The sequence below is a fragment of the Hesperophylax consimilis genome, chromosome 20 (genome assembly GCF_061612785.1).
Source record: "Hesperophylax consimilis isolate HC1 chromosome 20, BYU_Hcon_1.0, whole genome shotgun sequence".
NCBI lineage: Eukaryota > Metazoa > Arthropoda > Insecta > Trichoptera > Limnephilidae > Hesperophylax > Hesperophylax consimilis.
In genome coordinates, this window is record NC_142855.1 from 21,733,208 (window position 1) to 21,751,196 (window position 17,989).

Genomic DNA, 17,989 nt, shown 5'->3' on the forward strand with positions numbered 1-17,989 from the left:
AGACTAAAATCAACCAATTTTAACGCTTTATTGAATGCTAGCAGGCTTAACCAAACTATAAATGTAATTTTGTTTATATTTCAAATTATCAAAGGCGGAGGAAAGAAATACGTATTTTTACTTAAGAAATATTAGGAAAAGACGCGTAGATCATTAAGAGTGTGAAAGAATATAATATGACGCGGAATTTAATGACAGAAAAATTATTATGGAAAAATCGATATGAGACCATCTATGATATAATTATTATTGAAAAAACAAAAGCTCCATGCAAATACAATAAACAGTTTTTCGTGGGTTCATCTTTGCGGCGTGTTGGTTAGGTTAGGTTAGTTAAAAATGTATTTTAACAAATAACAAAAAAAGTTTTATGTTTCTTTACGCTAGGTTATACGCTGTGAGTATGAAAAAATTGGTAGGCTTATTATTTTATCAAAAAACGTGACTTCATTTATTATTATCAAATTCCCGGTATAAGTAAAAAAATTCATAAAATATTTTTTCCCAGCATACGGGGAAATTTCCCTAAATCCCGGGAGAATTCCCCGCACATCTGCGCGAAGCGAACGCAAGGCTTCCAACTTCCAACCGAAACGCCAAACCGGCCAAACAGTAAACCTACAACAGTAGGCTAGAAGCGCGCTGACGGTGTAACGCGTCTACAAGTTTGTCTGAATTAAATTGCAAATTACAAAACGCGATTCCTAATATAAATAATAAAAGCGAAACGAATCCAAACAAAACAAAATAACTCCAGTTTTAATCCAGTCTCCATTGCGAAAAGCTGTGTGACATTTTGCATAGATTTTACAACAGAACCGCTTCACGTTAGCGTCTCTGTTTAATGGTTTGTTTTCGAGTAATTCAAGTGTATTTCGCGTGAATTTAGTTCAAAATACAAGTGATTGAAGTGTGTCGAAGACATTAATATAATTTAACAAGCGTTTTGTGTCGAATTTTCGAGTGATTTTGAGGTTTTTCTGTGTGTGAATCCAATCCAAGATGTTGTTTGAGAACCCCGCCAATGCCGCGGCGAAATTGTTCCCGGCGGCCTTCAACATTCCTCCCCCGGTCAGAATAAGGTAACAAACATTATTTAATTTATATAATTATATTTCCCAGTTGATAAACATGTAATTCCCTTGCTCTTTATGCGTTAATCCTGCCTTTTTAACGCATTATTTGGTCGAAATACGAAGCGATTCGGTCCGCACGAGGGTTGAAATTACAAAATGGACGCTCCACTTGCAGTTTGTCTGTATTTTTATTATTATTTTTTGTTTTTTTTTCTTTGTGGGAATACCGCACTAAAGCCCGAAGCGTCAGGAGCTAGTGAAACTATGGTATCCTAGCTTGGGGTATGTTGTAAAGAGACGAAAAGTGGAAGGTTGAAATGTATTACCTGACTATTCAGATTTGGTCACAAAACAGCTATTAGATTATGGCATCCACAATAATAAGGGTACGTATTGATGGGATTAGGGAGGGCTAAAATATGGGACAGAGAAAATAGTACCTGGCCATTCATATATGGTTACAAACCATTTCAAGCAAAGTTTCAATGATTTGAATAGTGGTAATTTACTAGGGCGATAGAGCACCCTTCTGGTGATATATCACAAAAATGGCGCTATATAAAATATTGCAGGTTAGTGTCAATGTGTTTTTGATGTGTGTAAACTAGTTGTTTATTAGCCGTGAAAAATCACTAATAAACTAATTTTAATTTACATAGACAAGATGAAAACTGAGAAATTTTGTTTCTATAGATTAAAAAATTATTGAATTACATATTTCAAATATAGAATAAAATTATAATCTTCTTGAAAAATGAATTATGGGTAGGTACATTATTTCTTTTCTAGATTTGAAAAAAAAATAGAATAATTTTCTTTACACACATTACCTACCTGTTACGAGAATGTCAATGTTGTATTTTTACCGTTTTATAGCAAATGTATAGCTATTATATCTGATTTTGAGCTTATTCTAGCGAATATTTGGTGTTTGTTTTTACATTTTCCATTGTAGACAACAATTTTTTTTAACGTTTCTCGATTTTAAACGTTTTAAAGTACAAACTTTCTCTTCGTACTGATCGATTTACTTTGCGAATTGGAACCGTTCTAAGGTATTTTAATTGTAAAAAAACGTAAAACGAAAACGTATTATTTCCCTGGTACAAGATTGTTTTTTTTTTGTGACCTTAAAAATAGTAATGTTTCCGCGTTGGTTTTTATTCAGTGTTTATAATTGCCTTCACAAAAAATGATTACTTTGAAAATGTGTTGATGAAAATGAAATACATATATTATTTTTAATGAATAACACAAATTCATCAGATAAAATTTACTTGCGCACGCCGGCATTTGAACCCGTGACTTGCAGATTGCTAGTCGAGAGCCTGACTGAATGAAAATAGATGTGGTGGAGGAAGATTTGAAGCAAGGTTTCAATTTTGAATTGTGATTTTTAAGCAGGGCATTACTGAGAATAGCTATATTTTTTATGTGAATACTACACAAAAGTCCCAACCTCTTCTGAGCCAATGGGACTATACATCAACGAAATAACGAATCCATCACGGAAACGCATTATTTTTTTTATCAACTTTTTAACAATCAATCAATGCTTTCCTAAAATCTGTAACCGCACTAAAACTGAATTAAACCAAGACAAATTGAAAAATTGATAGAAATGCGTTGTTTTGTTTGAATTAAATGTATTTTTATTCCATTGTAAAAATTAATTCAGTTTATATATTTATTTATGTTTAGCCGAATGTACGTTTAATAACCTAATCGATAAATAAAATTACATGATTGATCTGACGTCTGAATTAGAACAAATTGATTATATTTTTACCAAGAGTTGTAATAATTATAACTAACTAACTAACCATCACGCCGCAGGGGTAGGCAGAGAGGACGGACCGCCAAACAACTCGGTCAAGGCACACACTCCTTGCCTCATTAACATTCATACATACTCTTCTATTATTCTGACTCAAGTATCTGATCTTCTATTATTCTGACTCAAGTATCTTGGTCGTGCCATGTCTTCTTCGGGCGTCCCCGACTTTCGACACATTCACATTTGCGTCATATATTCTCTTTACACTCCTTTCTTCGCTCATTCGCTCTAAATGAGCCTTGCACCTTTTGCGGATCTCCACATTTCTCATACGATTATACGTGGATTTAGCACGCATACGCCTCAGGGATCTCATTTCTACAGCATTCAGTATACTTTCATCCTTTTTCTGCCAGTTCCATGCCTTACTTCCGTATATCAGGGTAGGTACCATTTTACTTGTAATAATTATCCTTCGCTATATTATGTAGCGCTGTACAAAATTAATTTAATTTCAGTTTACTCGGCCTTGGCACGCATTCCTTGCTTCATTCACATTCATACATCATCTTACGTTCTGTTATTTTACTCTTAGCATGGCCCGAATCAACTATTTGTTTCTCTGCTATCGATATTGCAAGCTGACTCTTGTATGCAGAGGAACATTGGAGGGTCTCGATTACTGCAACGGCATTTATGCCAGCCTTCTAAAATATCAAATTGACAAACTTCAATCAGTGTTTAATGCAGCAGCACGGCTCATGACCGGGGTTTCTAAATATTTGCACATTTCAGAACACCTTCGTAACCTTCACTGGCTCAAGTTCCCTGAAAGAATCCAGTACAAATTGTGCTGTATGGTGTTTAAATCCATCAATGAAATGGCCCCACCCTACATCTCTGAACTATGCGTCCCGGAAAACACTGGTCTAAGGCAGTCAACTCTTAGATCAGCAACATCATCAGCTGTAGGCAGACTGATAGAACCTAAGCGCAAGCCAAATACTAAGTTTGGTGATCGCGCTTTCGGAATATCTGGGCCGAAGGCTTGGAATAAACACCCTTCGGAACTAAGATCCATAACAAGTCCAACAGAATTCAGGTCTAAACTAAAAACTTACCCCTTTTAAGCTGTCATGCCCTTAAATTAAATATACCATTCCTGAGAGAAAGTTCAGTTATATCAAATTTTCCAATTATGTCCTAAATCCTGTATCTAAATTTCGCTAATAAACAATTAGTTAATGTTAATTAAGTGTTAATCTCAAGTGACCTACTAGGTGAGTATTGTACTGTATATTATCTCCACATATAGTTAGTAATAACATGATCATTGTATAAATGTATTAAATATTTGTACAGCGCCCAAAAACGGCGCTATACAAATCATCCAAATATTATTATTATCTAGATTCGTTAAAAAAAATTAGTCTTAGGAAACCATGTTTCCTTATAACGCCGTTGGTAAAGTGATGGGGTTCCCACCAATGCACCTTCCCAACTTTAAGTTTTTACCTGTCTGGTTTGTTGGCCGGTATTTATACCTGAGAGTCCTGGGACCCTTTTCCTTTGAAGCCGGCCGTTTCTTTGTCTTCACCAACGGGATACCTTTCGTCGCGATAATGCACTGGCAACTTGGATAAATACCGGAATAAGTTACTTTTTACCAAAATATAAAAAATATTAACAAAGAAGCGGTGTTTCAAATTTCCAAATTCTCGTCTCATTTGATGACCGTCGTGAAATCGTCAATCGGCGCCTTTCACGGCCGCTGTTCCCAATCCTACTGATCAACAGTTAAGCCGAAATTTTGACTCAACACTGCTCAAGAGCACAACTACGCTCTTTCCAACGGAAAGGTGACGACTGAGCGATCTACCAATTTAAGGAAGGCAAACTACTGGATTAAGCCTGCCTTAGTAAATGACTACTTATGAAAAGTGTCGACAGAGTGAAAAATATTCGCGACGCCAAGACACGATGGAATTAGAGTCAAGCACATACTTTATTTTTAACTTATTACATACGCCAGGTAAACAACATATAAAATATCGGTTTATGTAAAAAAAAAAATAAATGCATTTATAATAAACACAATAATTAATTCATCAATTTTAATTTAACATTGAAAGTTTTTACTTTGATATGATTTTATTGTCTATGAAAGTGGGCGGGGCCACTTAGGATAATCAATGGTAAAACTGTTTGGAAAATGGCGAATCGAATGTTATTGAACAAATTACTTGGCTGATCGGAGTCTGAGATTGATCCTTCGAAAAGTTGGGAACAACGGCCGTTAGAATTATTTACAACGTGCTGTGGCTCAGTCTATCTGTGCCGATAGAGACAATTTCGTATGTTTTTATCTGTTACAGCTGACATCTATATAATATAGGTATATAAAATACGCGTATGCGAATGCAATGTTGTGTTAAAATTTCAAAGAAATCGGTGAACAAGTTTCGGAGATTTAAAATTTTTTACAAACGAACATTAAAATTTTGATTTTTGATCCTAAAGATAACCCCCAGAAACGCCGGGTACACGCCATTTAGTTAATACAAAATAGGTTCTTGAGTTGGGGTTTTCTATTATTTATATAATCATTCGCAAGAGAGAAATACAGGGTTTTCCAATAAGAGGTGTTATTTTGATATTCAATCGTAAAAGATCAATGGTTTTTTGTTGCTTGTGTGGCACGTAGCGCCGTCTTGTTGAAAGTAAACGTTGTTCAGATCAATACCATCCAATTACGGCCATAAAAAATCATTAATCATCTCTCGATAGCGCAATCCATTCACCGTAACTGTTGCTCCAGCCTCATTTTCGAAAAATTAAGGTCCAATGACTCCGCCGGACCATAAACCTCACCAAACAGTCACATGTTGAGGAATGAGAAGCTCTTCAAGAATAACTCTTGGGTTTTCCGAGCCCCAAATGCGACAATTTTGCTTGTTGACGAAGCCACCGAGGTGGAAATTGGCCTCATCACTCAAGATGATTTGCATTTGATTCACTCAAGTGAATTTTAATAATTTCAATGCGTTGTTGAAGCGTGTATTTTTATTAATGGCGTAGTTTCTACTTGTCAAATGTCAAAAAATGACAGCTTCAAAAGTAACATCTACCGAAATAGCGGGCTATTCAAAATAACACCTCTTATAGGAAAACCATGTAGATTAAAAAGTCCCGTTTCAGCTTTTGATCAATTTGTGGTCAAATAAAAGCTTCGAAGGATACCATAAGAGTGTGTATGACCGTCGATGAAGCGTTCGTTTGCTACCGCACTCTGTATGTATATTATTAAATATTTTTTGCTGAACTCTGTTCAACTTGTCTCATCTCATAATAGTAATGTGGAAATTTGGAAATCTGCCTTCCTCGTCGCTCATTTTGAAGATGTATCGTCATTGAAATTAATAATTCCAATATTTAGAGTTTTTTAACATTTGTATTGATCACCAATAACAATTTTTATTTAAAATACAAGTAGGTACCTAGATTGCATCTTTGTGATAAATTTTTTTTTTTTTCACTTACACCAAATTTCCTTTCATGCAAAAATATACGTACCTTCCTTTGTTGAATGCATCGGTCGAATAAAATAAAATAAAATACGTAGTAGCAAACAGAACTCACTGTCTCTCATGATCTAAACCTTTATGGGTTTTCCTACAGATCATAAATAATGGATTTTTTTAAATTTCCGAGGTACGACTAACCTAACATTATTCGAATAACCCCTGCACCACAGCATAAAGGGGGTGACAGATTACCTTATAAGTGCAAAGCGTTTTATATAACTCCATAATACTAATATTGGACAATTTGTATTGCGTCGCTTTTGTGAGATATCACCTCAGGGGCGCATTACATACAGTCCTGTCACACCTACAAATATGTTATATACGCTGTGATCTGCTAGCCAGGCTATTTTTGAAAATTATGCGACCCCCTCTCCTATCTACGGCAGGAGAAGGTATCACAACAATTTACGTAGAGCAGTAATTACGCGACTGTCATCTGTGAAAGTGACAGATCCCATACAAAAAAATGATATTCCGCGGCAGTTCCCTAATTGATCTGACTTAATCTCATGAGAAAGATTATAGCGTAGTGTGTCAGCCGAACATTTAATGCGTACACGCCACGCCCAATTTACGCGCGCATTATTATGTGCTATATTTAGCGTAATGTGTCTAACGCATAAAGAAAAAAAATAGACGTGCTTCCGTTCAAATTTGAATGGAAACAAATGTTCCATTTATAAAATGCGCGCTCTGTCTCACTGACATCGTAGATCTCCGTCTCATTTGATTTTTGTAAACACAGTTTTGTATTGAAAATTTAAGCCCAGATTCGGCGAATTTTTGGATCAAGAAACTCGCCCACAAGGCGTTTGTATTCAATTCTTACCACTGTCATTGGGGTGTTTGTTTCTTGTGCAATGATGGAGGATTGAATGCATGACGCCCATGTGAGAAACTGATGCATTTGTCCCCTCGGATACTAACCTCTGTGCATTTATCCTATAGATTACACAGAATATGCTTTAATAATACTGTTTGTTTATTTCAATGGTTCTTACAATTCAACCTAACCTAAGCCAAGGTTTTGTTCAGTAGACTGTATAATAATGTTTCGACTTCAAAGAACAAAGCGTTTTGTTCAACGCATGCTTTCTAAGCAGTAACTCTCCGCATGGGCAGTCAGATGAGAATAAAAAATATTTATGATGTAGACAAATTTTCGTTCTGTATACGTAATGAATAGTTTTGTTCAAGTAACTTATTTCTCCAGACCAGAAGTTGCTATTAAATTCAACAGTGGAGTGCACTTGTTGAAAATATAGTACAGGGTTTTCCAATAAGAGGTGTTCTTTTGATATTCAATCGTTAAAGATCAATGGTTTCGTTGCTTGTGTGGCACGTAGCGTAATACCATTCAATTCCGGCCATGAAAAAATCATCAATCATCTCTCGATAGCGCAATCCATTCACCGTAACTGTTGCTCCAGCCTCATTTTCGAAAAAGTAAGGTCCAATGACTCCGCTGGACCATAAACCGCACCAAACAGTCACACGTTGAGGATAGAGAGTCTTTCCAACAATAACTCTTGGGTTTTCCGAGCCCCAAATGCGACAATTTTGCTTGTTGACGAAGCCACCGAGGTGGAAATGGGCCTCATCACTCAAGATGATTTTCATTTGATTCACTCAAGTGAATTTTAATCATTTCAATGCGTTGTTGAAGCGTGTATCGTTCAATTTTTATTAATGGCGTAGTTTTTACTTGTCAAATGTCAAAAAATGACAGCTTCAAAAGTAACATCTACCGAAATAGCGGGCTATTCAAAATGACACTTATTGGAAAACCCTGTATGTCCAATGAGGCTAACTTGACTCTGGCTTTGATGGAGTTCCCGTGCCTGGTCACTTAAAAATGTATGAGGGATGGGAGAGGTCAAAAGCCTCATACCATGAACTTGTACACCCCTGCTTTGTTACCAAATGTAGCTTGGATATCTATTGCAGAGGTGTTGGCTATCCAATAAATGGTTCCCGGGGTGGCATTACCCATATCCGCCTCGTCTCCAAAGCATCTTGGATCCATCGTAGGCAGACAGTTAAAATTCTGTTTTTAAGGCGATGCCATACGTAGTAATGCAAAATCATGTGTTTTTGGTTTGAAAATTTTGTCGCCTAGAAATGTTTCAGATGCTTTAATCAAATACTGCGAGTAGAATACATCTTGGCCTTTGAAATAATCGAGTATTTTTTAGATAAGTATTTTTATAAGCCCGGAAAAAAATAATATATAAGGCCTATGAAAACTGCTTTAAAGTTCAAAATCTCCTACTTACGATCCCGTTTTCGGTTATGATTTTATTGTATAATGTGGCAAATTAAGTTATTTATAAAATGATCGAAAAAAATTAAATGTTTATGTCTGAACATCCACAAAATAAAATAAAAGGCACTTTAAGCCATGTTTTTTTCTTGCATAAATCAAAACAGGCGGATGGTGTTAAGCGGGAATTTAAACCTAATCGCCATCTACGTAAGGGTTGTTATTGATAGCGGCTCAATTTAAAATATTACACGACGTAGTGCATCGCCTTAAGGTTAAAGCGACGCTCGTTATAATCTACGTGTCCATAGATTATGTTAATTAATGTATTTTATTAAAATACGCTTTTTGCAAAGGTGTTGCTTTTCAATTATAAGACAAATTATAGCTCAGTGGTTTCAGAGCACCTGACAGGACATCAGAAGGCACGGGTTCAATTCCCGTTGGCGGAATTTATTTTTACTCGGGAGATATCAATTTGTATTGATATTTCAGGCGACTAATTATTGCTTATAATTATTTGTTATCCTTTGTGCTATGCATAAAACCTTGTCCTATAAACATCAGTTTATCATTAAAAAATAACGAATTATTTGTTTGCGCCCGTTCTTTCAAGAAAGGCATACAAATACAATATAGGATTGAATCATCGGTACAATATTGTATGCCGAAAAAATTGAGTTTTTAAACGAACAAAACTATTTATTTAATTTAATATTGCGTATGTCTGGTCGCAAATAAATAACTCATCTTAATATTGTAGAGCAACATCTTACACACAGCATATTAAAAAAAAATACTGCCATCTATGAACGTGTAGATTATAACGAACGTTGCGTTTAACCCATTTAAGGCGATGCACTACGTCGTGTAATATTTTAAATTGAGCCGCTATCAATAACAACACTTACGTAGATGGCGATAAGGTTTAAATTCCCACTTAACACCATCCGCCTGTTTTGATTTATGCAAGAAAAAAAACATGGTCAAAAAATGCCTTTTCTTTTATTTTGGGGATGTTCAGGCATAAATTTTAATTTTTTTCCGATCATTTTATAAATAACTTAATTTGCCACATTATACAATAATATCATAACTGAAAATGGGTTCGTAAGTAGGAGATTTTGAACTTTAAAGCAGTTTTCATAGGCCTATACATTATTTTTTTCTGGGCTTATAAAAAGACTTATATATGAAAAATACTCGATTATTTCAAAGGTCAAGATGTATTCTACTCGCAGTATTTAATTAAAGCATATGAATCATTTCTATGCGACCAAATTTTTAAACCAAAAACACATGATTTTGCATCACTACGTATGGCATCGCCTTAATTCCCAGTTCTTTAAGATTGGATAAATTGGCACGGCCTGACTGCCCATGGTCTTCACTTTGAGGAAGTTGTTTTTTTCACCTTGCCCGTCGTTCCACTCGTTACGATATCGACAAAAACCGGAGACCCTACGCAGAAAAGTCGCACAATAGCTGTGGCTCTGCAAACCAGAGTAAACTTTACTTTTCTGCGTAGTGTCTCCTGTTTTTTGTCGATATCGTACTGTTACCTATCCAGTGGCATGACAGGCTTAGGTGGGAATTTCCTAAACACTGTTAATTTCTTCGAAGTTTAGCAAAATACTCCTAACAATTCAAATTAACATTTGTGACAATGGACACCTTCGACTTTTCTCGGTACCCGGCTTTGGACGGTATTCCCAGAAGTGACCAGTGTATTCTTCATAAACAAATTTGGGTGACACGGTATCATTGCTTTACAAATAAATTGGCACGGTTTTTCTGGTTTAGTGACCGTATCTGAATAGCCGGCCACTACCAAACCGTTCTCCTTTGCGGTGTTTTTTATGCGAGTACTGCAGAAGAGTCTTAACTGCTCTCAAACGTCTGGAGTCATTGAGACTATAGCATCGCATATGGGTAAGAGGAATGTTGGGAACTACCTGGCTATTCATTTCTGGTCGCAAAACATGGCTGCAGCCACAGACATAGGAATTAATAGACAAGAAGATAATGGCGAGGGGTAAAATCAACTGTTGAAGAACGAAGGGAGTGAAGCTGACGGTGATTCGTCAATAAATCAATCTGACAGTAAATAGGCATCTCGCATTATAATATCACCATTTACTTCTTAAAAGTAAAATCTGCTTTTGAATGAATAGACATTTTTACATGGGAGCGCAAATTACTCGCCACGTTATGAACAAATTTGCGAAGTCCAAATTCGGCAAAAAAATTCGGTTCCATTTTCAGAGTCGAATATTTCGTTTAAGTATTTAGTTAAGACACTTTTATAAATGTTCATAATTTACTTCCCAGCAACCAACCAGCTTTGTGTTTCGCGTCCAGACGTTTCTCGATGTGATAGTAACAACTGATTCATATTATACGATGTGAATATGCTTAAAATAAAGTAAAATAATGCTTATATATGGAATGTAATACGACAATTGGGTTTATTCTCTTTTTCACATCTATTTTTACAAGTTTTCATAGTACAAGTCAACATTTTGCCGTGTTATTTCGTAAAATGAACCGATGATGCCTCGACCATAGTTCGCACAAGAATGATGACGTCACGTTTTCAAATTTCACTTGAGGCCATACGCGAGCACAGCCGGCTCCAATGGAACCGGTATGGGGAGTGGGGATAATACGCTTTTAATCACTTAGGGCAGGTCTACTAATATTCATATGTCTATGGCTGCAGCCATTTAAAGCAGTGTTTCGATGATTCTAAATGCTATTATCGTGTTTAATTATGGATTATTATGCCGTGTTACGTTTCCTCCTTCTTTGAACAACGTTTCAGACAGCTTTACACTGTACATCATCATGGCAGATGTGTAGATTTTGTTGAGGTGTGACTCTGAACACTTTCGAATATGCATACTCATTTGCCAGGCACTTAATCGAAACCGGCCATTACTTTGGAATCGTTTCTGAAGTCTTGGGTAGACCCAAAACGCATCAAGGAAGTTTAATTACGGAAGCAATTTTAATCCACGAAAACCCCATTAATAATATTAATTGAGACGGGGATAAAATTAATCGTTTGACGGCTACACCAAAACTAAACACCGAAAATAACAATGAACTTATTATTATGCTGAAATACCGTCCTGTATCACGTTGGGTTACGCTACTTTGGTTTATAGGCCTTTTGTTCGATCACTTTTAATGACTTTATATTACTTTTAAAGGGTGTGTTGTATTGAACTTTCCTGATACCACAATCTACACATCTAATTATTATTTTTTTTTTGGTAAACTAATGTTTAAGACAAGGTATCTGTTCATGTATCTGTTCATCTGTTCATGTTCATGTATGATGTATCTGTTATCAGGAGATTTTTCAATGTGGATGAGTGTTTCAGGCGAATAATTATTGCTTGTAAAATAATTGTTACCCTTTGTGCTATGCATAAAAAATCTTGTCTTAAACATTAGTTTACCAAAAAAAAATATAATTATATTTGACAATTTTTGTTGTTTGTTTTTGGGGTGTTATGCCGTGTTGCGCTATCTCCTTCTTTTTGACAAGTTCTAGTATTTCACCTAAAATGTAGACAATTTGTCTCGACGCCATCTAGTGAGAGAGTTAGCACTTACAATGCCTTTCTCATATAAAATAAAGTTGGTTGTTTTCAGGTGAAAAAATGTGACAAGCAGTAATTGTTGAATGTAACACTAGTATATATTGAATAATTTCGCAGATACGAGATAAGCCGCCATAGCTCAGTGGTCATAGCTGTCGACCGGAAATCGAAGGGACACTGGTTCGAGTCCCGTTGGCGTCGTGTATCTGTTATCAGGAGATTTTTCAATGTGGATGAATGTTTCAGGCGAATAATTATTGCTTGTAAAATAATCTACACATCTGCCTTGATTATTGAAACTGTAACCCTGTCCGAAACGTTGGCTTAAGAAGGAGGAAGCGGCATAATAACGTAAAAATTAATCGCGATTATCATTTCATTCTGAACGGTGGTCTTTCACTGGGGCTATTATTGTAATATAATCTATCCGACACATCACACAGTTAATATTATTTGATCGTTATGTTATTCGTATAAAAATATTATTTAAATGTTTGCTTGCTTTGAATGTTGGCTTTAACGTGGCTACTGATTAAAATTCATCACCTGTCCCACACCTGTGCAGAGACTATATCGAAATTGGTTATTTTGATAAATAATTTATCAGCATTCAAAGTGTGCCGATTCTGTTTTATCTGGCGCATTTTTATGTTAGTTCTAGACAGGAGGTCCTAAAGAAAATATTTTCTCTTGGGGCCTATGTCATCCTCCGGGATGCTTTGTACAGGGTTAAAAGGTATGGGGGGTGTGCAGAAATCTGCAGGTCAGTGTGTCCTAGAATAACGTAGTGTAATAATGGACGAGTCCGGCTGGAATATATCACTATCAAAATTTTGATACAAATATTAAATGTTGTAGAAAAGATTATCTCCTCATTTATGCACTTCTACCACAGTTGACGCAGGAAGAAGGACAACATGTTCCCTGGCATTGCATAATTTTTTTTACAATACGATATAAATAGTTCTCGTCTCCCAAATTGAAATTCTGTCAACGTAATTGTGTTATGTAGTTAATTTCTGGGTTATTATGTCGTGTTGCGATTCGTTCTTTGGCCAGCGTTAGAGTCCATCATCAGGGCAGATGTGTAGATTGTGGTGAAACGTGTTTTTATACAGGGTTTTCCAATAAGAGGTGTTATTTTGATATTCAATCGTAAAAGATCAATGGTTTCGTTGCTTGTGTGGCACGCAGCGCCGTCTTGTTGAAAGTAAAAGTTGTCCAGATCAATACCATCCAATTCCGGCCATAAAAATCATTAATCATCTCTCGATAGCGCAATCCATTCACCGTAACTGTTGCTCCAGCCTCATTTTCGAAAAAGTAAGGTCCAATGACTCCGCCGGACCATAAACCGTACCAAACAGTCACACGTTGAGGATAGAGAGGCTTTTCAACAATAACTATTGGGTTTTCCGAGCCCCAGATGCGACAGTTTTGCTTGTTGACGAAGCCACCGAGGTGGAAATGGGCCTCATCACTCAAGATGATTTGCATTTGATTCGCTCACGTGAATTTTAATAACTTGAATGCGTTGTTGAAGTGTGTATCGTTACATTTTTATTAATGGCGTAGTTTCCACTTGTCAAATAATGACAGCTTGAAAAGTAACATCTACCGAAATAGCGGGCTATTCAAAATAACACCTCTTATTGAAAACCCTGTATACATATAGTGTATATGTAGAAGTGGTGATATGTATATATATACATATACATATGTATATATTTTTATTGTTTTTTAAAAGACAAGCTGACGTAAAAAATCTGACAATTTAAAATAAATCCCACTAACGTCATTATGAGCGGAAGATGTTTCTTGTGTAATGAAGGGAGGAATAATTTAAGCCACTAGTTCTGGGTGGGTGGTACCAGACGCATTTGTGAACGCAGCTACTATCGCACCGTGATAATATTATGTAGGACGCACAACCCGATGCTTGAAATTATTTTAAAACATAATTAATGTGAATATTACGATACGACATCGCATCCTCGGTCTGTGACAGATTCGGCTGTAACTCACGTCTGCAAACAGGTGATGCTGGATGCCTCCAATCTGGAGTCTTCATCTTTACGGCCGAGGGGGCGTCTGATGATGCTAAATTGATAGAGTACTTCGAGAATATAATATATTTATACATGTTGTCCGGAAACTTATGGTACAAACTTGAACGCAAGAAATAAATAATTACACCAATCATTTAAAACTCACACACAAAAATTATGGATAACACAAGCAATATTAAAATGTGAAATTATACATACTCCGTATGACATAGAACGACTTAACTAACTAACTATCGCACCGTTTTCCCGCAGGGGTAGTCAGAGAGGACGGACCGCCAAACAACTCGGGTCACACCACACATTTTCTTGCCTCATTCTGACTCTTTTCTTTGATCTCCACATTTCTCACACGATCACACATGGTTTTACTACACACACGCCTCAGGGATCTCATTTCAACAGCACTCAGTCTACTTACATTCTTTCTCTGCCAGTTCCCAATAGAACAACTGATTTTTTTTTTTTTTTTTAATTTTCTTTATTCATAAAAATATATTAGGATACAGGTTTTTTACATGCTTTTCGATTACCACACTAGACACATGTCCGTATTATGGTAGTCGAAATAACTTTAAATGATATGGAAACATATCCACGGAAATTATTAGAGTAACTAAGGAATCATCCACCGCCAAGACCTGGATTAATCTCCCCCCTTGTGAGCCCGGGCACCCCTGATAAGTCACAAAACGTAGCGAACCTATTATAAAAAATTAATAGGTTATTATTAAAATTAATTATGCTTCCTTTGCAGAACTTTAACTGATTTTAAGTCCATAGATTGTATGAGAACCCTCCATATTTCATTAGTCAGAAGTCAATTGGAGTATAATTCACCTATTTGGTCCCCTTTATATAAAGTTCACTCCAATAATATAGAAAGAGTTCAGCACAAATTTCTTAAGTACGTAAATTTTAAGCTCGGAATTCCTATTGATTACATTAATTATGTCAGTTTGATGAATCAATTGCATCTAATAACACTGTCTGACAGGAGAATTATTTCAGACCTGGTTGTGTAACACAGAGTCATTAACAACTTAATTGATAGTCCTGCCATCCTTGCCACTATTAAACTAAATGTGCCGACTAGGAATACAAGACAAAATATAACATTCTTCTGTTATACATACACGACCAACTATCAGACACACTCACTGACCAATAGGATGCATGATCTGGGCAACGAGTATGGGGGTGCTATTGATTTATTTATTGACTGCATTTATAGAATTAAGCATAATCTATACCAACATTTTGGCGAATCTTACTAATTCGAGTAGCGTTGGTAAATTAGTTTTGTCTTATACGTAGTGTTGTTGTAATTTCTTTTTTACTTTATGTTACTCTTCATTTTACTAATATTGCTTCATATTTTTTAATATTTTCTCATTATACTTGTAATCACAATTTTACAATTGTGTATTTTGTACCTTCTTTAAAATGGATTACATCTATTTACTGTCAATATCTCCTGTATATTACATATTCTCCTATGTATACTGCATCATGTATCACTTCTATGTAAAAGCCTTTTAGGCGTAAATATATATAAATAAAAAGGTCAAACTCAATACTGTAACAAAATATTTTATTTTAGAAACAAGCCGATTTTGTCTACCCGATTTGGGATTTGCAGTTAGGGCTTCTTCGTTGTAAGCGTTCAAAAAGAAGAAGAAGATGGTTTGAAAGCGAGATATGTAAATGCGAATGTTAGAGGGAGCGCGCTAATATTAAAAATAATTATAATTAAGCGAAAATTATGAAAATATTTAATAAAACACGCCTCGTTTACAATACAGCAAAAATCTCTAGACAAATTCCTATGTTGCCTTTAAAGATACACTGTGAATTATTTCATACCTATAACATATTAAATAACAGAACAAAACATGTTTTAAATAATTTTCGGACTGTAGCACTGTAGGAATTTCATATACATAATTAACGTTTCGGCTTTACAAATGTATAGATATTATCTTTAAAAATAACATATATTTTGAAAGGAAGTGTCTAAGAGAAATACAGTCGAACTTGGTCATAACGATCACGACTATAATGAGCAATTATAAAACTATATTTTAGTTCAGCCTTATCTTCATATAAACATTATTTTATTTTCGAAGACAACATAGTGATAGTACAATGCTAGTTTAAACGCCTTACCGCTCTGGCCTGCGATTCTGGAGTTAAACGATCAATCGTTTTCAAATGCGCCGTCTTCGAGTGAAAAACTACTAGTCGTCGCGACTAACTTTTTCGAATGTTTTAATTTTACGTATTCTTGAGCGTCGAACGGTCGAAGTTGGTAGAAGAGATGATTATATTGGCACCCCTGTGAATATTGTCTATGTTTCTGATGTTTTTGGGATTTCTATGGTGTGACTGTCAAACAGACAACAGTTATTCGTTATTGAAAACAGAAATGGCTGCGGGACATATTACAAATTGCCAAAAGCAACTCTTAATTGAGCTTGTAAACTCCGATAAAGACTTAGTAAGTGGGAAATTTTCACCCACTTCTACATTTGCGGAATCCGCGCGGTAAAACAAAAATTGACAGCTAGACTAGATTTTGACAGCCAATTCCATAGAAACGCCAACAACCTACCACTCGCTGCCCTGTTTCTACTGGTTATACCCAGTAGTTGCTGTGTGGAATGACTTTTGACGTTTAGCGTCGAAGTATGTACCTTCGACCAATTTCGGGAATAGCAACGACGACCAACGTACGTACTTTCGACGGCGATTACGAGCGCCCTCGATTCAGGAATAGAGCCCCTGGTCTTCCGCTATCTTGAGACCTTCTCCCCCTTTTTCAGACATTAACTTTATTATCGACAAATTGCCAGTACCTACTCGCACGCATTATTACATCGCATCTACATTTTAAAATAACTACGTTATACTGTATACTATATACCGATAAATTTACTGGAGGCGGTGCCTATAACTACTATCTTAACAACATATATACGAGTATTTACATATTTAGCAACATACAACTAAAGTTAATATAAACAATCTAATCTTACTAACGCCAGGAGAAGAAGGAAGTTCTATTATATTAGGGTGTTTTTATTGTTAGCTGGATATATATATATATATTAAATGAATGAAATTATTGAATAAAATCAATCGTCAATCTTAAACGCATTTAGATGATTCATCTGCCAACAATTAAACCGATTGACTTGTTATGTTCCCGCTGATATTGTCCATTGTCCATTGGTAGGCAAGTCAATAGCAAAATTGAATGAACGGAATCGCTAGATAATGTAACAATTGCGGTATAAAAAAAATGAAAAAAAAGAAATATTTGGATAGAATGACGGATTTATGGAAATGAGTGTCTGAAAAAGTGAGTTTTTAGTTTGGATCTAAATTCTGTTGGGCTGGTTATACATCTCAATTCCATAGGAAGTTTATTCCAAGCCTTTAGGGCCGGATACTCCGAATGCCACAGACATAGGAATTAATAGACGAGAAGATAATGGCGAGGGGTAAAATCAACTGTTGAAGAACGAAGGGCGTAAGGCTGACTGTGATTCGTCAATAAATCAATCTGACAGTAAATAGGCATCTCGCATTATAATATCACCATTT

The 17,989-nt window shown here is 35.8% G+C and overlaps 1 protein-coding gene across 1 annotated transcript in view; it reads left to right on the top strand.

Moving 5' to 3' along the window:
- Nucleotides 1-637: 637 nt before the first annotated feature.
- msi (RNA-binding protein musashi) overlaps nucleotides 638-17,989 on the top strand; it is a 234,574-nt gene continuing 217,222 nt past the window's right edge. The window contains exon 1 of the mRNA XM_089643981.1: nucleotides 638-1,082. Within this exon, the coding sequence (XP_089500107.1) occupies nucleotides 1,003-1,082 (80 nt within the window). The 5' untranslated portion in view covers nucleotides 638-1,002. The remainder of the gene's footprint in view (nucleotides 1,083-17,989) is intronic.